This window comes from Dermacentor andersoni, chromosome 11 (assembly GCF_023375885.2).
Source record: "Dermacentor andersoni chromosome 11, qqDerAnde1_hic_scaffold, whole genome shotgun sequence".
Classification (NCBI taxonomy): domain Eukaryota; kingdom Metazoa; phylum Arthropoda; class Arachnida; order Ixodida; family Ixodidae; genus Dermacentor; species Dermacentor andersoni.
This window is the reverse complement of record NC_092824.1, coordinates 108,063,527-108,091,383: the sequence shown is the minus strand read 5'-3', so window position 1 is coordinate 108,091,383 and position 27,857 is coordinate 108,063,527. Positions and strand designations below refer to the sequence as shown.

At 44.6% G+C, this 27,857-nt stretch overlaps 2 protein-coding genes across 16 annotated transcripts in view; one reads left to right on the top strand and one right to left on the bottom strand.

The window, feature by feature from the left end:
* The window catches only part of LOC126539424 (uncharacterized), an 83,442-nt gene extending 65,013 nt beyond the window's left edge, over positions 1 to 18,429 (top strand). For 5 of the 11 annotated variants that reach the window (XR_011891065.1, XR_011891064.1, XR_011891066.1 and 2 more), the window contains 4 exons: positions 10,647 to 10,751; positions 14,310 to 14,377; positions 16,826 to 16,904; positions 18,017 to 18,294. Coding sequence is in view for 4 of the 11 variants with exons in the window: in XM_055075369.1 (XP_054931344.1) it covers positions 10,652 to 10,751; positions 16,826 to 16,904; positions 18,017 to 18,349 (512 nt within the window). In the remaining 7 variants the exon portion in view is untranslated. Of the gene's footprint in view, positions 1 to 10,646; positions 10,752 to 14,309; positions 14,409 to 16,825; positions 16,905 to 18,016 lie in introns of all 11 variants that reach the window. The other 6 variants (XR_008614235.2, XM_072285464.1, XM_055075369.1 and 3 more) reach the window with 4 other exon arrangements.
* The window catches only part of LOC126539601 (uncharacterized), a 95,405-nt gene continuing 84,015 nt past the window's right edge, over positions 16,468 to 27,857 (bottom strand). Inside the window, exons 3-6 of one of the 5 annotated variants that reach the window (XM_055075373.2) lie at positions 25,296 to 25,387; positions 19,712 to 19,777; positions 17,554 to 17,614; positions 16,468 to 16,670 (exon numbers count right to left, since the gene is read on the bottom strand). In XM_055075373.2, coding sequence (XP_054931348.1) covers positions 17,561 to 17,614; positions 19,712 to 19,777; positions 25,296 to 25,387 — 212 coding nt within the window. In that variant the 3' untranslated portion in view covers positions 16,468 to 16,670; positions 17,554 to 17,560. Of the gene's footprint in view, positions 16,671 to 16,910; positions 17,140 to 17,553; positions 17,615 to 19,711; positions 19,778 to 25,295; positions 25,388 to 27,857 lie in introns of those variants that run through there. The other 4 variants (XM_055075374.2, XM_055075371.2, XM_055075375.2 and 1 more) reach the window with 4 other exon arrangements.

Here is a 27,857-nt window from a genome sequence, read left to right as displayed (position 1 = left end):
AAAAATTTGGTCCACCAGTTTCATTGATGATCTCGTCTATTCGGGGCATGGGAAAAGGAAACAAATCAGTCTGGCCGTTTATCTGCCGGTAATCTGTGCACAGGCGAAATGAGCCATCGTCTTTCGTTACTATGGTGATTGGTGACGCGAAAGTGGATGTTGATGGCCTTATAATACCGGCATTTAGCATTTGCTGCAGTTCGGCCTTTAGCCAGGTCTTTTTCCCGTGGGAGAGACTGTACGGCTTTTTACGCACTACTGTGACGTCACGAAGCTTGAACGGTACCTCGAAGACATCTGCTGCTGGCGGGTACGTCTCAACACAAATAAGTTCGGGAAAATTTGTCAGTATCTCATCAGCATTTCTAACTCTTCGATGTGAACTTTCAATTCCACACAAATTAGGCTTAAATGATCTGTCAATAGTCACTTCGTCTCTCCAAGAAATATTCATCTTCAATCGCTTCATATCAGGTCTAGACAAAATAAACAGGAAGTCAACACCCTGCATGACAAGGACATCTACTTTCAGGCGATGTCCACCAAATTCAACTTCTACTTCTGCCCAGTGTTGCAACCTTCTAGTTTTTCCATCATAGCTTTGAACATTAACTGTTCTTCCTTCATACACCTTGCTCGGTTGGACGTAAGACTGATTTACCAGGCTTACGGATGCTCCAGTATCAACCAGGGAGTCCAGACTTTTTCCATTTACCATCATTTTAACAAAGAGATTTGACTTCAGAAGGTATACATTTTCCATCGTTTCACATTGGTCGGACTTGGTATTAAAATATTCTACCGTTTCGCCATGTGCGTCAATGCTCAGTGGTAGAATACTATGCCTTTTGAGGGGACCATCAATCAGGAAATCGCTGGACACATACTTAAGGCAAGCAAGTAAGTCATCCGTGGAAGCTGGACGGTGTACACAAACCTCTCCTTGCGATTCGTTAGTCATGCCTTGAATTATCAGGGGAAGGATTGCAGAGTCCGGTAGATTAAGGTCGGCAATGTAGAGTAAACGCCTCTTCTCGAAAAAATAATCCATGACTGTCCCTTCTCTGTGTCTGAAAGCTATTGCGTCGTCCCATCTGTCAACCGCATTTCGCTCAAAAGTAGAAAGAAAACTATCTTTCCACTTGTGCCATGAATCACGGCATTGACTTGCGATTCGCATGTCCCACCATTTCCTGGCAGTGCCAGATGAAAAACGGCGCATGTTACACACTTTGTCGTCCAATGACGTCCAGTGGTTTTGCGCACGTGCGTATTCATAAAATCTGAGCCACAAGTTAGCGGCATTGGACACCCCATCGAAACTATCCGGCTTGAACTCTTCTTGATGTGGTTTTTGTGCTCTTAGTGAGTCGCTAACTGCTTCGAGAATCAGTCGCTGTTGCTCATACTGCGTGGTCTGCTGCTGAAGCAGCGCTTGCAACAAGGCGTTATTCGTGTGCTCAGTCTCGTTCTTGAATCTATCCTTGAATGTCCCGGAAACATAACCTCAAATTCAGACATAGAAGCATCGAGTCTTACCACACCTTTCTCAACGAGGGCCGCTTCGTTCAGTTGACTCTTCTCAGTGGTGATGCGAAGCAGTTCCGATGAAGTCGCTGATTCCTGAAGAACCACTGGATCTTCGCCATCAAGCTGGTAGGTCTTCACGATCGTCTGCTCATCTGTTCTTCTTGCCAACGTCACTTCAAGCCACATGGTCGGCTGCGCCAAATATAAAGTACGAGTTAAAATACACTCATTTATTTACAGGTATCCATCTTGATCACTTCTTTCTCTTCCTCCTCCTCCCCTGATCTTCTCTACTGTCTTCTTCTTCTTCGCCGGAACATCACATGTATTACATTCGGCTTAACGCAGCTTGTCACTGACTCAACACGGGTTACTGCTCACTCGCCCAACGTTTTAGATCTTGTATTAACAACTCACCCTGATAACTTTACCCCTGTCACCTTATTGCGCGGTCTGAGCGACCACCTGACAGTAAATATTTCGTTTCATTGCAACGTACTAAAGAAACAAAAAAATTGAAAAACACGCTCTATGATAAATGGGACTATGTCAGCATGAACCGAGAATTATCTGAGACTTCGATACGTTCGTCGCTAACTTTCAACTAAATTCTCTCGAGTCGAACTGGCTGCTCTTCAAAGCAGAGATGCATCGCCTTATACGTCTTTACATCCCCACCATGACAATAACAGAAAGAACAACATCACCATGGTTTAATGTATCCCTCAAACGACTAAATAATAAGAAAAAACGGCTGTTTCGATCAGCCAAACGATCTAATTCTTCTTGCACATGGCAGAAGTATTACGTAGTCGAGAAAGAATATGACAAGTTAATCTCTCAAACTAAACACAAGTTTCTTTCTACCACTTTACCAGCTATGCTACAAACTAACCTGAAGTGATTTTGGAAAACTCTTAATCCTAATCAGCGGAATGAGATATCACTTATCAATAGCTCTGGACTTCCAATCCCTGAGACTGAGGTTGCAGATCTTTGCACAGCATTTAGTTCGGTTTTTACTAATGAACTACTTGACGGCTTGCCCGATCCACCATACATCGCATATCCGCTCATGCAAAATATCACATTCGATCCCATCGGTATTGTCAAAGTAATTGAATCATTGAAGAACTCGTCATCTACAGGAGTAGACGGTATCAATGCCAAAGTACTAAAAATACTAAACATGTGTGTAGCCTGTTTTTATCACTCATATCCCAGGAATCGCTTAACAGCGCTTCAATTCCACACGACTGGCAGGTGGGCAAGGTCATCCCACTCTTCAAGAAAGGAAGCCGATCATCACTGAGTAACTACCGCCCTATTTCCATAACAAGCGTGTCTTGTAAGATAATAGAACATATTTTATACTCGCGTATTGCTAACTTCCTAACATCCGTCAATTTTTTTCACCCAAGTCAACACGGTTTCCGCAAGAATTATTCCTGTGACACTAAACTTGCTCTTTTCTTGCACGACTTACATTTCAACTTAGATTGTAACATCCCGACTGACACAATATTTTTAGATTTCTAAAAAGCATTCGATAAGGTCCTTCATGGTCGTCTTTTAATAAAGTTTTCGCGTCTTAACATTCATCCTTGTGTTCTAAGCTGGATTCGAAGGTTTTTAACTAACCGTCAGCAGTTCCTATACGCTAACTCACACTCTTCATCCTTAACACCCGTGCTTTCAGGCGTACCTCAAGGTACCGTACTTGGTCCCCTCATTTTTTAATATACATCTATGACCTGCCTTGTAATATTTCTTCTCATATCCGACTCTTCGCTGATTGTGTGGTTTATCGAGTTTATCGAGTGTGGTATTCGGCGTTACCAAACGATCTATCACGCATACAAAACTGGTGTACCACTTGGCTCATGGCCACACTACTAACCTGGTGTACCACTTGGTGGTACACCAGGTTACAAGCTGTAGACAAGCTGTAGACAATCGTCACCTAAGCCTTCCCCTTCCAGAATATCCCACAAAATGTTGCGGTCTACGTTGTCATAGGCTCCTGTAATGTCTAAAAAGGCCACATATAACGGTCTGCGTTCTACTTTTGATATTTCAATACACTGCAGTAAGAACAAATGTTATCATCTAAACGTCTACCTATTCTCAAGTCATTCTGAAGTTCTCCCAAAATGCCATTATTCTCTGCCCATGCTTGAAGCTTTAATTTGATTGCCTGCATTGCTACCCTGTATATTACGGTCTATACGAGTGAATTCTATCTTTCTCCCCCTTACCTTTATAAATTAAACTCATTCTACTGTGTCGCCAACTGTCTGGTTTTCGTCTATCCTTTAAAGATTTTTCCACTGGTGTCACCAGAGCTTCCTTACCTTTTGGTCCTAGTTCATTAATCAGCCTAAAGGGAACCTCGTCTAGCCCTGTGGCTGTGCGCTTAGGAATTTTCTCTTCCGCTTTCTTCCAGTTGAAATTTGTCAGCATCAGCTCCTTTTTCACTTGGGTCTCTTTCATGCTCTTTTTTTCTTCAAATACAACCTAGTCATTGGCTTGGAAAGATTCGGCTGGGATTTCTCGGATGTAATTTATTGCCGCTTCTCCTTCCAGTCTGTTTTCATCTTCGTCTAGGATATGTTGTTGTATTGTTGTTGACTTCCTGCCTAATAGTTTTATGCGGTTCCAAAATATTCTAGGTACGGCATTCTTTTTCTCACGCATGTCTGACAACCAACGTTCACTTTCACCTTCAAATTTTGCTTGCACCAGTATTTGAACCATAGACTTTTTCTCGCGGTATATTTCCCATTTACTGGTTACTTCATCCTGAGGCAACTGCGCCTTCTTTGCCTGCCTGTGCTCTCGAGATGCATTCTGTCGTTCGGCGATCGCTTCTCGTATCTCCTTGCTCCACCAGCTTTTCGGTTTCTTTCTTCCTTTCCAACGAACATGTTGTTTCTCTTTCCGTATTTCTGTCGTTATTGCACTTAGGTCACCATATTCCCACTCTTTACTTGGCCATTTGTCAAGCTCTTCCTCGACTCTAGTGACTATATTTGCTATTTGTTCAGCTTTAAAATTTGGACTGGCCATTTGGCGCTCCTTACTCTCTTTCCCAACTACATATCCCATTTTCAAAATGATGCGTTTATGGTCACTCCCTATGCTGCTATGCCCTTCCTCATCAATGACAATTTCAACATATCATGAATTCCTTCTGTCATCAGACAGTAATCAATGGTCGATTGCCGGTTTCCCACTTCCCACATGATCAGCCCTTCACACTTAGGCCCTGTGTTCACGATAACGAGGTGATGGTGCTCACAAAGGTCTAGCATTGACTTCCCGTTGTTGTCGGTGTAGCCATCTAAATCCTGCATGTGGGCATTCATGTCCCCTAATAGGACAATTTCAGCACCATTCACGAAACCCTTAATACCAGCGCTTATGCATTCCACTAACTGTTTATTCTTCTCTGTGCAATTATTTCCGGTCCACAAATAGTAAGTCTAAATAGCAAGTCTGAAGCAAGTCCACGAGTAGCAAGTCTAAAGCTTCTCCTAGCGTGTAGTTGTATGTATCCCATCGCGAGCAATGCCATTTCTGTTGAAAAGACCATCGGCCCCCTCAGGGCAAACTTGATGGTACATTTACTAATAAAGAAACAAATAAAAGGAACCATTGTGGTCTTGAGCACACATTGTTTCTACAATTTGCTCAGCTTTCTTTGCCTGTGAGCTTGGTTTGTTTTAAAAGGAAGTTGTTCCTCCTACTAGAAACGCTCTAAAATGTTGCATGCATGTTTTCGTGGTGTCCTGAAAGAAGTAGATCATTCATAGATAATGCATTTTGCAAAAGGGGAGGGAGCGCATTATGGGTGATGCACAGGCAAGTTTTAAAGTGTGATGGTTAAGTAAGGGATAAATTAAAATGACTACTCCACTGGTTTCTACCTTTTTGGAGACGTTATATGAAACGTTGAGAAAGTTGTCCCTCTGCGCTGGAGTAACTCTGATAACCGCTGTGGACACATAGGCAGCTCTTGAAAGACATGTATTTCATAAAACGCACGAGCTTAAGTCGGCATGGTGCGTTGCCTGTCCGTATACTCGAACTGACGAGCTTAAAGCACGTACGCAGTGAAAGTGCAATCTAGTAAATTCATGCAGCTATCACAAGAACCAGGAGTGGCAGCGATCTTGTGTACCGAGCGTTTGAAGTGTGTAGCTTAGCTTTGTACTTTGGAAATTATCACTGGATACTCGTTTCGTCCTATTTCCATGCTTTGACAGTTTTCCCAGTCTCCTCGGCGAACTGGGAACGTTGTTTACTTTCTATTGAAATAGGTTGCTTTAAAATTCAAACTGTGTAGGTTAGCTACATCCTTTGTAGACAAAAACACTTATTCGAGCGTACTTTACCAGCCGCGTAGGAGTTGATGTCTAGCAATGTTATCCTTTCTGTGAAATAGGGTTAGTATTATGACATTTGTGAGGGGAATGTTCCCACAGTGTCATTTAATTACGGGCTTTGTAAAAAATTATTTAAAATAAGTGCTCGAGAGAGTTATACGGCGGTTTCAGTTTCAGTTTATTATTCTTTAAATACAATGAATTAGTGATAGACAATATACAGGCGAGGGTCCCAAAGTCAATGACTGCAATGGGACCCTCGGTTAATAATAACATTGTAGAGATGTATTAAAGAGGAGCAAGCTAACTAAAAGACACAAACACAATCGCGAAAATACAACATAGAAAATTAACGAAAACAAATTGGATGTATACAAGCCTATAGTACATAATAAAAGAACTGTCAATACATAGAAATGGCAAATGTGGTGTAATGAAGGACATAAACTTAGTTACACATATAAAGCAGCTTAAAGGCATGACTAAATCTATGAAAGGATCACTATTTAATGCTAACGGGTAAACTATTCCACAGTTTTATAGCACCAAATGATAATGTCATTTTTTCATAGTTAGAATGAACCATAGGTGGTATAATACTGGAGCTGCATACAAACCTGGTATTATTGTTATTGATGACGTGCCTGGAATCAATTCGTATGAGAGCTGTTTAGTTTATAAAACATAATTATTACATGGTAGTTGAACAAGTTCGTTACAACAAGGATGTTATTTTCACGAAGTAGTAGAGTAGCACTCGTGAAAAACCCACTTTTAGTGATAACGCGTATTTCTTGGTTTTGTAAGTGCTGGATAAACGAGATATGACAGTTATAGGTTTCCCCAGGAAACAACGCCATAATTAATGTGACTGTGAATGAAGGCAAGGTATAATATTAATAATAAGTCTTTAAAGAAACATGTTGTTGATTTGAATAATGCTCTAATACAGAAGGTACACTTTTGCTTAATGAAGGCAATGCATTGAGGAAACTTAAGGTTAGAATCTAATTTGATGCCCGGAAATGATATACAGTCGGAGACTGGAATGTGATTACCATCTAGAGTTATCTCAGGCAAGCCAGGTAGTATTCTTTGGCTAGAACGGAAGATCATGAATTGAGTTTTTGGAGGATTGATAAATAAATGATAGGACGAACACCAAGCAACAATATGGTCAAGTTCATTGTTTAGTTTAAGGATTAAGGTTGTCAAAGAATTGTCACGCAACAATATAGTAGTATCATCTGCGTATAGTACACAATGTGCTGACCTAAGACACGGGGGTAAATCATTAATATAGAGAATAGTAAGGGACCTAGTATGGGAGCCTTGTGGTATACCTTGCCTAATAACTTCAGTATCAGAATAAGCACCTCTAAAAAAACTGTTCTCTATCATGTAGGTAACTTTTTAGGAGGTTTAGTACTGGACCGGTAATTCCCAGAGCTTCTAGCTTTGTAAAAATTGTTGTGATTAATTGTATCAAAACCTTTAGTGAAGTCCAAGAATACCGAACCAACTAAGTTACCCGTATCAATCGAATGACGAATGTAGTCGATTAGGCATAGTAAAGCTGAGTTAGTCGAATTGCCAGCGCGAAAACCAAATTGAGAAGATTGCAATAAATTAAATTATTTAAGTAATTATTTAGGCGCTTACAAAATAACTTCTCAACAACTTTACTAATGGACGATAAAATAGAAATAGGACGATGGTTAGGCACCTCCGTTTTATCACCTTTCTTACGTACATGAATAATCTTAGTCCTTATCCATTATTTGCCCGCATTATTTACTAGACTGCCAGGTGGGTCCCGATGTGGGACTCGCCGGGTGCGCGACGAGTTCGCGTCCTCGCCGGACCTGCAATATAGTTTCTTCACTCACTCCCAGGTGACCTTAGGTGACGTTGAGTTCACAATTAATATAAACGGAAGGAATGTGTGGAGCACGCTTTCAGCGTGTATTGTCTAATTACGCACATTGTAAATCATTTTAAAACTTCCGTTTCCATCGCACTTCCTTACGTGATATGCAAGGCTTATAGCAGATCTCTCCGGTGTCGGTAGTGATCTCGCTTATCCCGTTGAGTCACAAATTGCGATGCAGTTTTTAAAGGGCCATGGCACGGTCCTTCAACTACATTCAGTTTATTATTGTAACTGAGAGCAGAGAGGCTAAAATAGTTAAGCATCGCTGGCTTTAAGCCTCTTCCACCGACAGCGACCGCCATTTCGGAGTGTGTTGTGTGACGTCAGATACTGTGGGCTACCTCTGTGTCGACCGTTTCGAAACCACATTCCTCCACACCACTTGGTGCCTAACGGCGTCGCTGTTGAATTGTGCCCGCAATTTTTTCACTCGCGTGATAAAAGCAGCGCAAACACCGGAGCACGCCTGCATAAACTGTCTCGGGCTTCCTCGTGAAACGCACACGCGAAAACAAACTAATGCATGGGGCCCATGACGTATTTCCGCCTCTGACAATCGCTTCCGCTGCTAGCAGTACACAACAGCATGGCGTTCTGGATAAGTTTCTGTTACTCCGAGGAGCTGGTGGTGCGAGTATATATATATATATATATATATATATATATATATATATATATATAAATTATCAGTCATAGCACTCGTAGTACAGCCCTCTGCACCGTTCTCTTTCCAAAGTAGTAGTAGTAGTAGTAGTAGTAGCCTTGTTCGTCCCGTTGCACGAGCCGCTTTCACGCTCAGCAAAGAGCTTAGTGCTAGTCAAAATTAATACCGCGACTCATGCAGTTACCGAGATCGCTTACAGTGTGCGGTAGTTCGTTTGCGCTAGTGCGAAAATGTGGAGAGGTTGTCCCCAATTTGACAGCGAGAAAGGCTTGTTTCCGGTGTAAGAGTTGGGGTAGGGCATGTGAGAAGGGCTAGACTGGCCCATGCCGGCGTCACTCATCCACGCCAAGGACATTGTTGAAGGGAGGAACATGTTCTCATCGAGAACAAGGGGTACTGGGATTGTCTACAATATCTGCATGAGGAGTGGAGAACGTTACGTCTCTAAAGTCTTGAATGACTGAATTGAAGCACACTGAGGACACGCCGTGCACTCCTCGTGCACGGCGTGTCCAGAGGGAAGCGAGACGGGAGCTTGACACGGGCTCGATTCTTGCTTCAACGGAAGTGTGAAGGTTCTTGAGATCGATCACTGCCTTTGGGATCGGTCCACGAAAACGTTGAGATCCGCATTAAAGAAATGTTACAGAACAGATGACTACTAGCACGGGTATAGGTATATGTCAGTTGCTTTACACTGCTGTCTCGAGAGCATCGGACTACCAGCTCGACTTGGAGAGAGTAAGGATCGTGCGTTGGGGGGGGGGGGGGGGGGGCAGCTTAAACTGTGTCGTTTGCATCGCAGTGAGTGGCAAACGATCAGGGGCCATTTGTGAAGCATTGGAAGTGATCGAATATTAGAATTTCTGAATACAAATAGTCAAATGCAGACGTATGTGTTGCTCCATTACTTGTTAAGGGGAAGCTTTAGCTCGAGTGCTCCTATCTAAATACATGTAAAAGGAGAATTCCATTTTCTCGGCAACCACTGCACCAAATTTGACGAAGTTTGTTGCATTTAAAAGGAAAAGTTAAAATCTAGTGACTGTTGGTTTCGCATTTTTGAGTTAGGTCGTAAATTCTTTATTAAAAATTGGCCAAAATCGAAAATATTGAAGAAACGAAACTATCAAGTTTACAACTCTAACTCAACAACGAAAAATGGTTATACAATTTTCGGAATTGCATCTGATAGTACATTTAAAGCGGACAAAAGTGATATGTTACACATGAATATAAAAAAAATATTAGTAATAAGGAAATACAGCTTTTGCAGAACCCTTGTAACCAACGTAACAAAGTCACGCAAGATGTAAAATGACATATCGAATTTGTCCGCTTTGAATGATCTCATAGATTCCGTTTACATAACCGCGATATCTGTTTTGATGCAGAGCTATGAATTTGTAAACTTCGTGCTTCTATTTTTTCAAACGGTCGAATATTTGAAAATTATTTTAACAAAATTCAGGCCTTAAATCGAAATTCCGCCTCCAACAGTCACTAGAAGTTACCTTTCTCTCTCAAATGCAACAAATTTCATTAAACTCTGTCCAGGGGTTATCTCAGAAAAAACGTTTTTGCGTTTTACATGTACTTGAATAGGCCGCGTCGGAGTTGGGCGCGAGGTAAAGCTTCCTCTTAAGACGGCGACACTGACTAGCGCCAAAAAGAAAAAAAAGAACTACACGAAGTACAAATGATCAATTTAAAACACAATATCGCCCATTCTTCATGTAAAGAGCTTTACATAAGCTCCCATAGACACAACGTCTACTGTACGACCAGCTTTGCAAGAACGCCATATTAATTGTTGCTGAACAATGCTGTCGAAAGGGCGCGTTGTAAAGAAACCATCACTGGTTGTAGCGTCAAATGTAAAACTGTTACATGACTACTGTGCCAAAACCACTAAATGAGAGGATACAAGCAAAAAACAGCGTGCCAGGCAGGCTTCCGCTGTAAAAACGTAAAACAAGGGTTGAATACCCATTTTCTTTCGATTATGCGCGGTCGTTTAGCAGTACGTTGATACTATGTATTTGGTGATTTATTAATATTCGAAAACTTACCGCATATTTAGTGTGGAATACTCACGCACCCTTAATAATGTTATTCGCTTATTTAAAAGGACAGGTGCAGGAAGGTGCGCTGCTTGTGGCATCGCCGAAACTGGAGCCGTGTTCCGTGTCGGCGCCCCCAGGTGTCCTCCTCGCCAGTTCAACAAGACAACAAGGTTACAGCTTTTTATTATTATTATTATTATTTATTATTCAAAATATCCCCAAAGGCCCTCATTACGAGGGTATTACATGGGGGGGGGGGGGGGGGGGCGATCACAGGCACTGATCATAGTTTGTGCATACTAAAAACAAGATAATGTAACAGAAGTAATAATACAGTGAAACAGGTAATCTACAAGATAATTAGGTCACAATTATTACAGAGAAAACATTAGTACATATTAGGAGAACGTAAGGCCACTGCAATGAAAAACACCAACAAACATCGAAAACACTGTAAAAGTCCCAAAAATTATAATAATAAGATTAGTCGACAAGTCGTGAGCGAATCAAATGTTGAAACTTAGTCAAGTCTGGTTCCGTGGCAATCACTGGTGGTAAGGCGTTCCATTCAGTTATTGTGCGTGGTAAGAACGAATATGCATAATGGGATGACTGGAAGTTAATGCGTTTGACTTTGTATGGATGGCCACGGCGTGGAAAAATAACTGGTGGTGACTGAAAGAAATAATCGGGAAGTGATGGATGGTGACAAAGCTTATGGAAAAGTGCTAGGCGAGAAATTTTACGGCGAAGTGCTAAGTTGTCCAACTCGGCTTTATTTTTGAACGAGGTGACGCTGGTGTAACGTGAATAATCTGAAAATATAAATCGCGCAGCATGGTTCTGCAAGCCTTCGATGTTACTGATGATATAAGTTAGTTCGGGATCCCAGATGGCAGACGTGTATTCTAGTTTAGGATGGATTAATGTAGTGCATGCTAGTTTTTTAACATGAATTGGGGCTTCTTTTAAGTTATGTTTCATAAATCCGAGAGTACGGTTTGAAGAGGCAAGGGTAAGATTAATATGATTATTCCATGATAAGTTAGACTGAAGATTAATGCCAAGGTACTTGTAAATAGTTGCGAGTTCCACAGCGTTGTTATCAAGGGAGTAGGTGGTTGGAAGTCGTGGCCTGTTGGTGAAAGAACGAGTTTAGTTTTGGAAATATTTAATGGTATTAACCAATTAACCATGCACTTATTGCGTCCAGGTCAGTTTGTAGTAAGTGGCTATCAGTGTTACTTGTAACACATCGATAAACTACACAATCGTCTGCAAATAGTGTGATTTTGAATTACACGCAACTGGGTAAATCATTAATATAAATTAGAAAAAGGTCCAAGTACGCTGCCTTGTGGAACTTCAGACGTAACATCAGCATAACATGAGTTGGAATTGTTAACTGATGTAAACTGAATTCTAGATGAGAGAAAATCGGTGATCCATGCAATTATAGTAGGGTGAATGTTAAGCTGTGAAAGTTTAAGTAACAACCTATGGTGTGGAACACGGTCAAGTGCCTTAGAAAAATCTAAAAATATTGCGTTGACTTGGAACCCGGTGTCTATTAGTGCGTGTATGTGGTTAATAAATCCAGCAAGTTGGGTGTCGCATGAGTAGCCCTTGTGAAAACCGTGCTGATGCTTAAAAATAATGTTAATGTTATGTTGAGAGATATTTACCTGGAAAATACCGTTTGCGTTGAATGGGAAGGGATGAGGAGCGAGGAGAAAGTTCATATCAACAAGGGACTGTGGCAGGGGTGCCCTTTATCCCCACTTTGTTTATGATGTACATAATGAGGATGGAGAAGTCACTAGAAGGAAGTGATATCGGGTTTAATCTCTCATACAAACAGGCGGGTACAGAAATAGAGCAGCAGCTCCCAGGTTTATTTTATGCGGACGACATTATGTTGCTAGCTAACAAGCAAAGTGATTCGCAACGTCTGGCTAATATCTGTGGACAGGAAGGCAACAATTTAGGTTTGAAATTTAGTGTTAGAAAATCAGGGGTTATGGTATTCAATGAAAACAGTGAACAGACAGTGGAGATACAGGGCCAGGAAGTACCTCTGGTAACAGAATATAAGTATCTCTGTATATAGATAAACGAAGGCAATAGATATATGGAAACACAGGGAAAAAACCATAACAGTGAAGGGGAAGAGAAATGCAGCCATAATGAAGCACAGAGGGCTATGGGGATACAATAGGTACGAGGTCCTCCGAGGTACGTGGAAAGGTGTAATGGTTCCAGGACTTACTTCTGGAAATGCGGTTGTTTGCTTTAAATCAGGGGTACAATCAGGACTCGACGGGAACCAAAGGTCAGTGGGTCGCCTCGCATTGGGCCCTCACGGGAAGACTACAAATGAAGCTGTGCAGGGTGATATGGGCTGGACTAGTTTTGAAGTGAGGGAAGCTCGCAGTAAAATTGAGTATGAAGAACGGCTGAGGAATATGGAAGAAAGTAAATGGGCTGGGAGAGCGTTCAGGTATCTGTACAGGAAAGACATTGATTCACAGTGGAGGAAAAGAACTAGGAAGCTTACCAGCAAGCATGCGGCCTGTAGGGTGAGCAACACAGCAACAAGGAAGGTCAAGCGGAAAGTCAGAGAGGCTGAATTAATCTCATGGGTGGCGGCAATGGAAAAGAAATGAAATCAGGAAAGAAACAATTTGATAACTCAAAGGGAAGCTCATTACTTTTCGAAGCGAGATCGGGATGCCTTAGAACACGCACCTATAAAGCGAGATATAAGGAAGAAGAAGCATGTACTTGCTGCGGTAAAGCTATGGAAACGACGGAGCATGTTTTATTAGAATGTGAAGACGTCTACCCAGCGGTCGATTTAGGCCCCACTGGCCTCCTTGAAGCCCTTCGGTTCAGCGGGAGCAGTGGTAAAGCAAACATGTCTGCAATAAGCATTAGTAAGAGGCGATTGGAGGATTGGTGAAAGAAAAGTAGGGAAACGACAAAAGACGGAGACGTACAAAAGCACAGTTCGCAATAGGATATCAGAAAATTTGGGCGTGGTAGTTCAAAGTGTCTTTTTTTTTCTTTTTTCATTGTTTAACCTAGGTAGGACATTAGGCAAGGTAGCAAGAGCTTGGTGGCGCAAGCCACCGCCCCGTTCTAATGGGGACGCTCATAACATCCATCCATCCAAGGTGCGTGGAGCCTTCTGCGTCAGTTATCGCGGGCGGCTTGCCAGGCGCGTTTCCCTTCGCGCTAGCGAATCGAATACCGCACAGTTGGCCACGAACGTGGCTGCCTTTGCGGTGGTACTTCAACGTCGCTAGTGTGCACGCGCGCGGCGCATCGTACAAGTCGTCCCGATCGGTATGTAAGAGACAGCGACGTTGGAAAAACAAACTAAACATTCTGTAAGTCGCTGCAGCAGTATCTGCAGGAAACTGGCCTGCACGATTGTGTCTAATAATTTAAGCAATAATTTGATACTGAGCTTGTGCCGCGTGACCACCCAAGCAAAACCCACGACACTCTCCCCCTTTTCTGAATGTGAGCCAAGGTAAATTTGCTTGCTGCGTTATATAACATATTGGCCACGCACTTCACACAGATATTTCTAAATAACCCAAGGAGAGTGCCGTTTGGTGAACTGCCACTTCACAAACAGTACCAGCATACAAGCGGGCATGTAACTAACACCCGGGGTGACCCAGGGAGCTGTACAAAATATTTGATCTCAACCTGCGCAGGAGTGCGTGGAGCCGACCACCGTGCGAGTCCCGGCGCCGACAGACGTCCTCCTAGAAAGCTGAAGCAGGCGAGTGCAGCCGTGTTCTTCACGTTTTAAGGTGCGTCGCGCTAGGTGAAAAAAAAAGAATGAAATGCCGCACAGCGATTCTTGAGCCAGCAGTTCTATCTGAAGTTCTTCCGATTTATACTGAACGAGTACCTTTGCGCTAGCGACATGCAACTATTTCATGGTGAACGAAAAACAGCGCGAAAAGAGAAGGCGTGTGTTTGTCGCCTTGTCTTTTCGCGCTGTTTTTTCGTCCACCGTGACGGAGTTGCAGGGCGCTAGCGCAAAAGCCGGGGTCGTCCCGATAAATGGAGGATGCATGAAAAAGAATTAAGGGCACCTGCCCGACTCAGGTACCCCCGGGGACGCGAGGGGAGACTTTGTGCGAAAAAGTACAAAGAGGCGGACCACGCCGAAACCCTTCTGCTCTCCAGCTCGTCGCTGCCTGACTACAGGAATCGAACGTGGGCCCTTGCGAGTGCGAGCTCGACACTCTATCCACTCGGCTAACGGAGCGGCACGATTATCGCTTTACGAAAGGCGACCAGATGGGTGACGCGAACGCCGCTATCGCCCAGATCGCGCGGGTGAGGAGGTCGGCGAGGGCGCGCGAGTGGTGTTCGTTCATCGTAGATGGGAGCACGCCAACGAAATTTCCATTGACAAGGCTGGCGTGATGAAAGCGGTGACGTCAAAATCACTGTTGCCTACTTGGGAGCATCCCCATTATATTCTATGGCAATCGGGCCAAGTAACATGACGTCATGGATTGGAGTGAAAAGGCCTTGTGCTAACAAGTTGGCGTTGAGCACGCCCGCGTTATCTGCGTTACACTCGCAGCAAGGAACGGGACAGCTCGTGCATGTGCGAGCCGCTTTTACGTTTCCGCTGTGCTCATCCTTTCGGGCCCAGTATATGCACAGCTGTAGTGCGTACAAGATGCATTTTTTTTTTTTTGTAAGCACATAATGTGAGATGGAAAGAAATATCCTGCACCATGGCGTTATGTGGACACGTGCTACCCAGCAGTGGAAGTTTCCTGCTACTGTTTCGCCGAGTGCATATTTGGTAAGTAGCATCGTAGTTACGCCGCGCTGTTGTGATTTGTAGGGACGTAGCGGGCAAATCGAGTCTGCTCACTATGGACGCAAGCGACCCACATGGACATCGCGTCTTTATCATCGTCATGCATGGCGTTCAGGATCGAATGGAATCAATGAAAATGGGTCCAGCTGAGACGACGCACCGGGTAAGGGCGTGGTGACAGAGCCAGCGTCTGCACCGAGAGCAGAACCAACGGAACATAAGCGACGTGGACGCCCTCTTAATACGAATACACTGGCGTCCGTATACATAAATGTGTACAGTACTTCGATGATATGGCACTCTCAATAGAATAGAATTCATTGATAGGAAAGACAGAGGTCGACCTGAGCTAGTGCGCTCTAGTCTGCTACTCTGTACTGGGGAAGAGGGAAGGGGAGTGAAAGTATTGGGATGGATGATAAGAGAAGTGGTGAGTGCTTATGTACATGAGACAGTTGCCTCGCTAGAGCCGTTCGTCGAGCTTGGTGTCCTGCAGGAACTTCAACAATACTTTTGTTGCACGCATTGAAATTGCAGTGTTAGGCCATGGGCCGAGGATAGCTTCCTCCGACAGTAGTTGTCTGCCAACGCTGGCTAGGAAACTGTCTAGCATCCTTCGCTCCAGCATATATGCTGGGCAGTCGCATAGTACGTGTTGCAGTGTACACAATCAGGGCTGTTCGATTGGCCGATGAGGTGTGCGTAGCGACGGGCGAAAGCAACGCCGAGCCGAATCCTGTGTAGCAATGATGTTTTGCTCCGTGTAAGCTTCGGGGGTAAACAGAATTTACATGGCACTCTCAAATGAAAGTATTGCAAATACGTGGAACTTACTGCCAGTTGTGGTTATGAGCCATGGTATATATATCAGGGATGAATATCTACTGTCGGTTTTTTTTTTTTCTTCCCAAATTATACTTTAGTGTAGTCCGACAGGTTGCGTAACCATAAGCAAGCAGTGTTAGCACTGCAGAGTTGGAGCTACGTGCTATTCATTCAACGTGGCAGAAATTGAATACCGCATGGAAAGCTTTGTTTCATTCCTTTATTAAATGTCCATGAGTGCATTCCGAATAATTCCGCCGGTTATGGCCGCTCTATAGAAAGTCACGGCGCGAACTGTTGTAAGTCCTGCGTGAACATTGGTGCTCCTCGGGGGCAGGACAGGGCTTGCTTGGGTGCGCTGTTGCTTGATCTTGTCAGCACCTCCCACGTACGAGTATCACGTCTGCAAAGACACATGGACACGGGCTCGGCATTCTTTCTCTTAGTCTCCGTGGAATAAACAGTCGATGTCAGCGCTGTGTGAAATTTGCAGCTCAATAAGTGCACCTAAGTATTTGCGCAGAAAGGCTGGCAAGGTGTGACGCCCAACTTGCGCAGGTGTGCGTGGCGTTGGATCCTCAAGCCGGCCTCCCGTCAGTCCCGGCGCCAGCAGACGTTGTCCTGCCGGCCAATCGAGGTGTGTGTAGCCCTGTTTGTCACGGTTCACGGGCGGCTTGCGCGATGCCTTATGACTACGTACAAGAGCGCTAAGAAAAATGAAATGCCGCACATCGAAAAATGTGCACTAGTTCAGTGTCGCGGGACGCATCTTGCCCCGATTCGCAAACATCAAGCGGTCGCGGGCGACTGTATTCCGCAGTGGTGCGATCGCATTGCAGGCCTGTCGGGTGGTGTGCATCTTCTGCGACGGCCTGTAATGAAAGGAAAATGACGTGGATGCAGTTCCAAATGCACAGCACTAATTTTTCGCGTTGTGACGCAAACACACAGCCTTTGCGAGATATGACGGATAACGTTTAGAAGTGCCCTGAGTAGTATGGTTCTTTTTCATTGTGTAAGGAACAGCGAAGAGGTAATGAAAGCAGTCGTGGTTACTGTAATTAAGATATAGGTCAACGATTGCATGAAACTGGCAGCCATTGCAGTTATGTATATTCCCACGGAACACTGTCATGTCCGGCTTGCTGTGCAACTCAACATCCTAACGCCTTATACGTAGCCAATTACGGGTCACATATACAGCACACGAAACCTCCGCTATGTTTTCCGTAGCTACAGATTTCATCAACCCCATGCGGATGTATGAGAAGACAACAAATACGCACGACCACTTCAGATGTAGAGTCGACGCTGGCCAATGGAGTATAGCTGTTTGCATCCTGGCTCCTGAATGACACTGAGATCGAAAGTTCCGACACAGCCAGCTACTTTCCTGATAACACGCATGTAGTTCGTTACTGGGAAGTACCGGGCTCGCAGCGTTAACGAAAGGAAATGCGGATAGGACAGATGACGTTTATTGTTATGTGGCAAGATACGACTCAAAGGGTGTGAACTTACAGTTTATAGTGGCTGATCTATACCATGAAGGGGGGGGGGGGGGGGGGGGGCAAAATTACACACAGGTCCTCTCACGGTATACAACGCTGAAGCCTTCATACCCGGCAAACCAAAATCGCGCGCATTAACACGTAATGTCGTTTTGTACAGCAGTTCTTTCGTAGTGCGAACAGATTATATACCCTGCATCGAATGACTTCGATTCTTTGCTCATGCGTGTCTTTCCAGAGGAGATTACAGTATGCCGGAGTTGGCAAGATGCAGCAACCAGGGACTCAAGCTTCATCCACCAAGCGGGCTGCTCCGCACATATTGGACACATTCGTGAAAACAGTTCTGTCCCAGTTCTGGTTCTGTCCCAGGGAGTACTTCCAAGAGTTGGGCATGATGGCCATAACCGCCGGAATTCTCCCAGACGATAATAAAGCAATGAAACAAAGCCTTCTATGCGGCGCAAACAAGCATAAAAGCCTTGGCGCACGCAATGAGCACTTCCAGTTGTCTAACCGCCTTAGCGTCAATTTCCTACTGTCCGTCACTACACCGCAACAGTGGCAGTGAATTAGCGACTGACTGTCACTACACCGCTTTAATTAGCCACAGTGGGAGCTAAAGAGCCGCTGTTACTACACTAATTAGCCACAGTGAAAGAGGCACTGTCACTACACTAAATAGCCACAGTGGCAATTAAAGAGAGACTAAATAGCCACAGAGGCAATTAGAGAGACTAAAGAGACACTAAATAGCCGCAGTGGCAATTAAAGAGACACTAAATAGCCACAGTGGTAACTAAAGAGACACTGTCACTACACTAAATAGCCACAGTGGCAATTAAAGAGAGACTAAAGAGACACTAAATAGCCACAGTGGCAATTAAATAGCCACAGTTAAAGAGACACTGTCACTACACTAAATAGCCACAGTGGCAATTAAAGAGACTGCAAATAGCCACAGTGAAAGAGACACTGTCACTACACTAAATAGCCACAGTGGCAATTAAAGAGACTAAATAGCCACAGTGGCAATTAAAGAGACTGTAAATAGCCACAGTGGCAATTAAATAGCCACAGTGAAAGAGACACTGTCACTACACTAAATAGCCACAGTGGCAACTAAAGAGACACTAAATAGCCACAGTGGCAATCAAAGAGAGAGACTAAAGAGACACTAAATAGCCACAGTGGCAGTTAAAGAGACACTGTCACTACAGTGGCAATTAAATAGCCACAGTGAAAGAGACACTGTCACTACACTAAATAGCCACAGTGGCAATTAAAGAGACAGACTAAATAGCCACAGTGGCAATGAAAGAGAGAGACTAAAGAGACACTAAATAGCCACAGTGGCAATCAAAGAGAGAGACTAAAGAGACACTAAATAGCCACAGTGGCAATGAAAGAGAGAGACTAAAGAGACACTAAATAGCCACAGTGGCAATTAAAGAGACACTAAATAGCCACAGTGGCAATTAAAGAGACTAAAGAGACACTAAATAGCCACAGTGGCAATTAAATAGCCACAGTGAAAGAGACACTGTCACTACACTAAATAGCCACAGTGGCAACTAAAGAGACACTAAATAGCCACAGTGGCAATTAAAGAGACTAAAGAGACACTAAATAGCCACAGTGGCAATTAAAGAGACACTAAATAGCCACAGTGGCAATTAAAGAGACACTAAATAGCCACAGTGGCAATTAAAGAGACACTGTCACTACAGTGGCAATTAAATAGCCACAGTGAAAGAGACAATGTCACTACACTAATTAGCCACAGTGGCAGTTAAAGAGAGGCTAAAGAAACACTGTCACTGCACTGCATCAATTAGCCACCGTCGCAACTGAAGAGACACTATATATCCCCTAGCATAGAGAGCCGGCGCTCGGTGAAGCACATAGGAGGGTATTTGCAATATCCACGGACAGCTGAAGTGCCACATTGCGGGGCCGTCGTGGACTCTGGTTCCGTCACCACGCCCAGGCAGGAATTCTGCGCAGTTACATCGTACAATATATAGCCAACAAGCGCACTTCCACAAGTTCCGTTCAATAACAAATGCGATGCATTACGATGTTAAACACAATTGGCCCGCGAATTGCGCCATCAACACATATTCGGCACAGCATAAGACCACATAACGCCATAGCTAACTACTACTACCGCACGTTACGCTTCAATAGAACACAATGATCTTCGACGCACTGCTGCTGTGCAACTACAAGGCCTAAAAATCTCCAGTGCTGGTTCCAGTTTCTCTGTCATGAAGTCTTGCTCAACCGCCATTCGCACATGTATATCCGATAGGCGCAAAACGAGCGTCCGCCGTTTTAACGCAGATAACGCGGCCGTGCTCCCACCTTCCATGAGCGAACACCAGTCGCGCGCCGGCGCTGGCCTCCTCACCCGCGCGATCTGGGCGATAGCGGCGTTCGCGTCACCCATCTGGTCGCCTTTCGTTAAGCGATAATCGTGCCGCTCCGTTAGCCGAGTGGATAGAGTGTCGAGCTCGCACGATTCCTGGAGTCAGACAGCGACGAGCTGCAGAGCAGAAGGGTTTCGGCGTGGTCCGCCACTCGGACGGGGCGGGGGACAGGGGATTCTTTGTGCTTTTTCGCACAAAGTCTCCTCTCGCGTCCCCGGGGGTACCTGAGTCGGGCAGGTGCCCTTTAATCTTTTCTTTGCATCCCCCATTTATCGGGACGACCCCGGCTTTTGCGCTAGCGCCATGCAACTCCTTCACGGTGGACGAAAAAACAGCGCGAAAGGACAAGAAGGCGACAAACGCACGCCTTGTCTTTTCGCGCTGTTATTCGTTCACCATGAAAGAGTTGCATGTCGCTAGCGCAAACGTATTCCTATAAATAAGAACGAAGAAGCGTTCAGATACATCGACCGGCCATAATCGTGAATTACATTTTACATTTACATTTCAGCTAGCGCGGCACTCTTTGACTGACGGTGCACTCCTGCATCGGTTAAAACTAAACGTTAAATATCCGCCTGTATGCTGGTAGTGTTCTTGAAATGGCAGTTGCCATTGTTCGATCGTTTCTTTTTTTTTTTTGCGGCATCTTCTACTTGTCGGTTTATTTAAACATTTCTACATGAACTGCCCGGGCAATACGTTATAACGGAGCTAACAGTTACTTTGGGTTCCAGTTTTCGAATATTAAAGAATTACAAACTGTTTTCAAACAACCTTATGTTAAACCATCGCACGTTATCAAAAGTGAAGGAAAATGGTTATTCAAGCTGTCTTTTAGGTTTTGCGGTAGAAGCCTAGATAACAAGCCGCTATTTTTTGCTTGTCTTCTGTTAATTTTGTGTTTCTGGCCGTCCAGTCATGCAGTACTTTTATATTTGACGCTATATATGTATAGAACCAGTGCTTCTTTCTTTGTAGCGATTTATCTGCCGTTCTTCGGAGGTATTGCGCATTATTCTACATGAGGAATCTGCGATTTTGTTGCGAATTGATCATCGGTGCCTAAATTGCTTAGCCGTTTTTTCTTTCTTTTTTTGCCCTAAACAGACTCACCGTGGTACCCAATAACACACGAATAAATACACCTGCGTTTGAATTCGAATTCGCAGATTTTGTTATTCACCCACTTCTAATTTTTCTGATGTTCTAAAAACGAAAAGTAGTGTTTCACAAACGGCCTCTGATCGTTTGCCACTGTGATGCAAACTGTACAATGTCAGCTGCAACGCGCGACCCTTCGCGCCTCGAAGTCGAGCTGGTGGTTTGACGCTCTCGAGACAGCAGTGCACTGCAATTCGCGCATACCTACGCTTGCAGTCATCTGCCTTCCAACTCTTTCATTTCATGCGACCAGACCCCCCCATTGTCCGACTTGTTTTCTTTCCCGTTCTCTAACGTATCTCAACATTTTTCTGTGCGCCGATCCACTGGCATCCAATTCGAGCTACAAGTTTCAGTATCCGTAAGAACTGCCACAGGTCCTTGCATCCTCGGGGGCGATATACCTCTAAAGCACAGGTGGGGACAGGCTGTCCTGCAGGTGCACGAGCGCAACGACTCCCTGAGAACGTGATACACCTGTTCATCCTGCAGCACTCTGATAGTTTGAATTCTGCAGTTCCAATAACCCATGCTTGGCCACTTTGACCGCACATTAGGATACAATTATCCATCCCTAATATATTGCGGCTAATAGCCGCAACTGATAGCCAGTTGAAAGCACACGAGGGCATTTACAATGCTTTCATATCAGAGTGCAGTATCATAGAAGTACTGTACAATTCATGGCGTAAGTATCTTGCTATCCACCTCCTACATACAGACAGCTGAGTTGCAACGTGTTAAGCCACGTCGTGACTCGGTGTGTCTTCTTCACGTAAGCAGGCTCTGGAGCCGTCAGTTAGACGCATTTTCACACGTTGCGTTCGATTACGTAACGCATTGCATTACGATGATGAAGGCACCATCGCGGGCCGACATTCGCATGGGCTGCAATATGGCAAACTGGGCCATCTTGCAGCCTACGGCGCAACTACGACATTCATCTACGTATCGAACAGGCATTTGAGCGAAACAGTAGCAGCGAATTTCCAGTGACGTGTAGCACAAGACATGTGAACACAGCGCCATGGTGGTGGCTGACTATTTAGCATCTCAGACGCACAGCTCCTGTGCATCTATAGGGCACGAAGAAATGTGTCCTGTCTCAGTTTAAAAACCTCTCCTGTGCTGGCTGCAGTGTCTTTCTTCATTGACGATCTCATGCCCAATCGCCATTCGTACACTGTCGTGCTTTATGTAAGGGAACATGCGAACTCGTGGCCTACGCTCTGTGGCGGCTGCCTACAGCGCCATCAACCGACAGCTTGAGAAAGCACGTCCGCTTTTGGCGTCATCTATTGGCAAACGAAATGACGACAGTCGCGCACCAAGCTCGATTTATTTGCGGCCGACGACGCGCTGCAGGCGTCGCCCGTTGCGCGAGCGGAGAGAGCGTAATCTAGCAGAGCTTGTCTATCATCATCAGCCTGGTTACGCCCACTGCAGCGCAAAGGCCTCTCCCATAATTCTCCAACTACCCCGGTCATGTACTAATTGGGGCCATATGTCGTCCCTGCAAACTTCTTAATCTCATCCACCCATCTAACTTTCTGCCGCCACCTGCTACGCTTCCCTTCCCTCGTAATCTTCCCTCCTCATTACATGTCCTGCCCATTTCTCTTTCTCGATTTGTACTAAGATGTCATAAACTCGCGTTTGTTCCCTGACCCAATCTGCTCTTTTCTTATCCCTTAACGTTACACCCATCATTCTTCTTTCCACAGCTCGTTGCGTCGTCCTCAATTTAAGTAGAACCCTTTTCGTAAGCCTCCAGGTTTCTGCCCCGTACGTGAGTACTGGTAAGACACAGCCGTTATACACTTTTCTCTTGAGGGATTATGGCAACCTGCTGTTCATGATCTGAGAATGCCTGCCAAACGCACCCCAGCCCATTCTTATTCTTCTGATTATTTCAGTCTCATAATGCGGATCCGCGCCGAGTACCTGCCTTAAGTAGATGTATTCCCTTACTACTTCCAGTGCCTCGCTACCTATCTTAAGCTGCTGATCTTTTCTGAGACTGTTAAACATTACTTTAGTTTTCTGCACATAAATTTTTAGACCCACCCTTCTGCTTTGCCTGTCCAGGTCATTGAGCATGCATTGCAATTGGTCCCCTGAGTTACTAAGCAAGGCAATATCATCAGCGAATCGCAAGTTACTGAGGTATTCTTCCCAATCCAGGTCTCTGAATACCTCCTGTAAACACGCTGTGAATAGCATTGGAGAGATCGCATCTCCCTGCCTGACGATTTTTTTTCTTGGGATTTTGATGCTTTCCTTATGGAGGACTACGGTGGCTGGTGGAGCCGCTAAAGATACCTTTCAGTATTTCTCAGCGCTTGTCCGCCGGCGTATAACTCGTTATTTCGTTTGCCAATAGATGACGCCGAAAGCTGACGTGCTTTCTCAAGCTGTCGGTTGATGGCGCTGTAAGCAGCCACCACATAGAGTTACTGTATGTGCTACCGCAGGTAGCACATACAGTAACATAACAGTAACGGTAACATATACAGTAACAGTATGTACAGTAACTCTACCGCCGCAGAGCGCAGGCCACGCGCTCGCGTATGTTCCCTTTAATAAGGGACGACAGTCACTGTGCATGTAGCCGATAGAGCGCAGCGGTAACGCAAAGACGGCTCGCAGATGCAGAAACTGCCCCCTTTCTTGCGGCGAGTTTAACGTGCGTCCACCGTTCAACGCAGATAACGCAGCCATGCTCCCACCTTCCGTGAGCGAACACCAGTCGCGCGCCGACCCTCGCCTACCTCCTCACCCGCGCGATCTGGGCGATAGCGGCGTTCGCGTCACCCATCTGGTCGCCTTTCGTTAAGCGATAATCGTGCCGCTCCGTTAGCCGAGTGGATAGAGTGTCGAGCTCGCACTCGCAAGGGCCCACGTTCGAATCCTGGAGTCAGACAGCGACGAGCTGCAGAGCAGAAGGGTTTCGGCGTGGTCCGCCACTCGGACGGGGCGGGGGACAGGGGATTCTTTGTGCTTTTTCGCACAAAGTCTCCTCTCGCGTCCCCGGGGGTACCTGAGTCGGGCAGGTGCCCTTTACTCTTTTCTTTGCATCCCCCATTTATCGGGACGACCCCGGCTTTTGCGCTAGCGCCATGCAACTCCTTCACGGTGGACGAAAAAACAGCGCGAAAAGAAAAGGCGGCGACAAACACACGCCTTGTCTTTTCGCGCTGTTATTCGTTCACCATGAAAGAGTTGCATGTCGCTAGCGCAAACGTATTCATTCGTTCACAACAAATAACCCTTCAGATTGAACTACTGGCCATGTTCATAACTCGCTGTGCGGTAGTTCATATGTTGTTTTTTTTTTTTTTTTTTTACGGAGCGCACTTTGACTGATACGTGAAGAACATCGCTCCACGCACTTCTGCACAGGTTGAAATTCAACGTTATTTTTTTTTTTTTCGGCGCCATGGGTCCCTCCTTGAAATGGCAGTGGCAAGTGTTCACGAAACTAATCCTTTTTCTGGCGGGGTAATTTAGAAAGTTCTTTATGATGTGCCGGGAATATCTTCTAAGGCAGCAAACTAATTTATTTTGGCTCAAAGGGGATAGTGTCATACAAAGGGTTTGGCTTAGGTGCTCACGCAGCATAAGCTCAGTACGAAATTGTTCTTAAATTTTTTCACAAAGCCATGGTGGCCGGTCTCCTGCAAATACCGCTGCAGCGACTAATAGAATGTTTCTCTTTTTTTTTTTTGCATGGATTGCTATCTCTTACATATCCACCAGGACGACTTGCACGATGCGCCCCGCTCCTTCGCGCTAGAGACATTCAAGTACCGCACATTCAGCCACATTCGTGGCTAACTGTGCGGTATTCAATTCGCTAGCGCGAAGGGAAACGCACCTGGCAAGCCGCCCGCGATACGTGACGGAGAAGGCTGCACATACCTGGGTGAACTGGTGAGGAGGACACCTGGTGGCGACGACACGGAACATGGTTCCAGTTTGCGCGATGCCACAAGCAGCACAGCTTCCTGCACCTGCACATTTAAATAAGAGAATAACTTTATTAAGGATGCGCGAACATTCTCCACTAGATGCTCGGCAAATTCATGAATATTAATAAACCACCAAATATTTAGCAACAACCTAAGGCTAAACAGTCGCACATTGTCGAAAGTGAAATAAAACGGTTATTCAACCCTTGTTCTAGGTTTTTGGCGCGAAAGCCTGCGTGAGAAGCTGATATATTATCGCTTGTTGCTGTCATTTAGTGTTCTTGGCAGGCTAGTCATGCAATAGTTTTATATCTTCCCCACATCTGTCTTAAATTTGATCTTTCTCTTTTGTGAGGTCAAGTAGGAGGACTAAATTTTTCTATTTTCGTCAAACACACTGGTAATACTACAGAGCACTTGCATACGTCATTTTTTCAAAGGCCACAGTTCACCTACACACTTTACAATTTGCCTACGCAAGCGCCTGGCCCTTAATTTCACCAAACATAAACGAGGTGCCTCATTGATTTCAATGAGAACTCCGGTAAAACGTTCTATAACGCCTGGAAATTGTAAAATAGAGGGTTCGCAAATCATTTGTACAGTTCCTATTGAAGACAGAATCGCTTGACTTTCGCGACACATTGCACGAAAAATTCCTGCCATTTGTGTAACCAGTGACATCTCGCGACATAGCAGCTGTTCATGGGAGTGAGGCACTTGTGAACAGGTTAACTTGTGCTTTGGTAGTTGGGAAAAAGAAAAAAAAAAAACCACTGTAGTGCCTTACATTCGTCATGTCTCCCACAGAATAAAAAATGTAGCTAACAGAGTATGTGTCAAAGTCGTTTTCTCGGCTCCGTGATTGATAATGTGATTCTTCTTCATCACATTATTATTGCAAAATTGTGTTCTCTAGTATTGCACGATTAAAAACACAGTTCAAATACATCATTTGCTTGCACCTTCCCATCCAGAGGAACAGAGAGGAAGTGTTAAAATTTTTTTTTTGCTTCTCCGAGCTTCACATGAAATCCTTCGCACGTTTGCCGAGCTTCTTAAAAGAAAGTATCATAGACACCTTCCAGGGTTTACAGGCAGCTTGAGCACATTGCGCCAGATTGTGGAAAAGCTGAAGAGGGTCCAGTGTCTATAGTGGTGTCCGGTAAATGCAAGTTTCTTGCATGATGCATTATGCTTAGTACCAGTTATATTACTAGTTAACAGTCCAACATGTCATCTTTTGCAAGGTTTGCTTATGCACCGCATAGGTCACAACCTTAATGTCATGTAATCTTTATGCACTACACTGTTCACAAGCTATACCGAAATGCAAACGGCAGTTAATGTAGATGCACACTGCGAGACATCAACACAGTGACGTTTGTTGAGCAAGGAATGGTGTGAGGTGTATACAGATGAATGAATGACATGTGCTTATGTTCTTCTTTATTTATATACTTCGCAGGCTGCAAGGCTGGAGTATTATGTGAGGTGGAATAAAAAAGTTGTTACAAAAGGAATATGGGCACAACATTAAAAAAAAAACAGCAAAAAAGCAGTACCAATACATTGCACCAACTAGCCCAACGTGTTTTACTGGCACAACATTATGCAATACTTAACAAACAATAACAGAAAAAATTACTGCCCGTACAGCCTGTACATATGTTAAACCAGCGAAGCTGAATTGTGCGGCCCCGGTGTTCATCACTGGGTTAATTCCGACGGTTTACTTAAGTCTTTCTATATCATTGGTTATGTCTACTTCTTAATGAGGTTACGCACACGTTTGGCTTGGGTTTATCACATTGTTTATTTGGAATGCCACACATCGCGCTTCGCGCGATCACCATCATGGAAAGTGCAATGAGTGGTTGATTGTGTTAATCCAGCGGGTCCATCAAAGTCTTTCTGAATTGTGTTACGCATCTGTGTTATGTAATGCGTGAATCATAGTATTTATGACTCGGTTATGCACTGTAGTTACCAAGTGACACACCGGGGCTGCACATTTCATTTAATTAAATACAGGGACAGATTTTTGAACCTATTGGGAAGTCGGAGAGAGATTGCTGCACGCGCGCTCTGCTGCGAAAGAGAAACGACGTCACTATCGATACAGCCAACGGCCCACCACACTTTTGCTGCCAGATCATTGTGACATCATGATCTTGTCTTAACCCTTTCCCCCTCTGTGTCACTTCCCTGCTATAATACGTAGACGAACATATATGTTTTAAATGCATAAGCATTTCTATGTATACCCAACAAGAAATTTCTCCGTCGATCATGTAAGATTAATGCAATGGCTCACACCCCCTAAACAATGGCTCATATCCCTACCCTAGGGTTTTTGTGATTGGACCACGGGTGTTTCGCCTAGGCATACACAGCTTCACTGTAGAAAGAATGAACACCTTTCTGCTAGAGACCAAGGCGATCATGAGGCGTACTAACAAATGAAAGTTTATTGAACATTCTGCGTAAATGCTGGTTGACAAGCAAATCG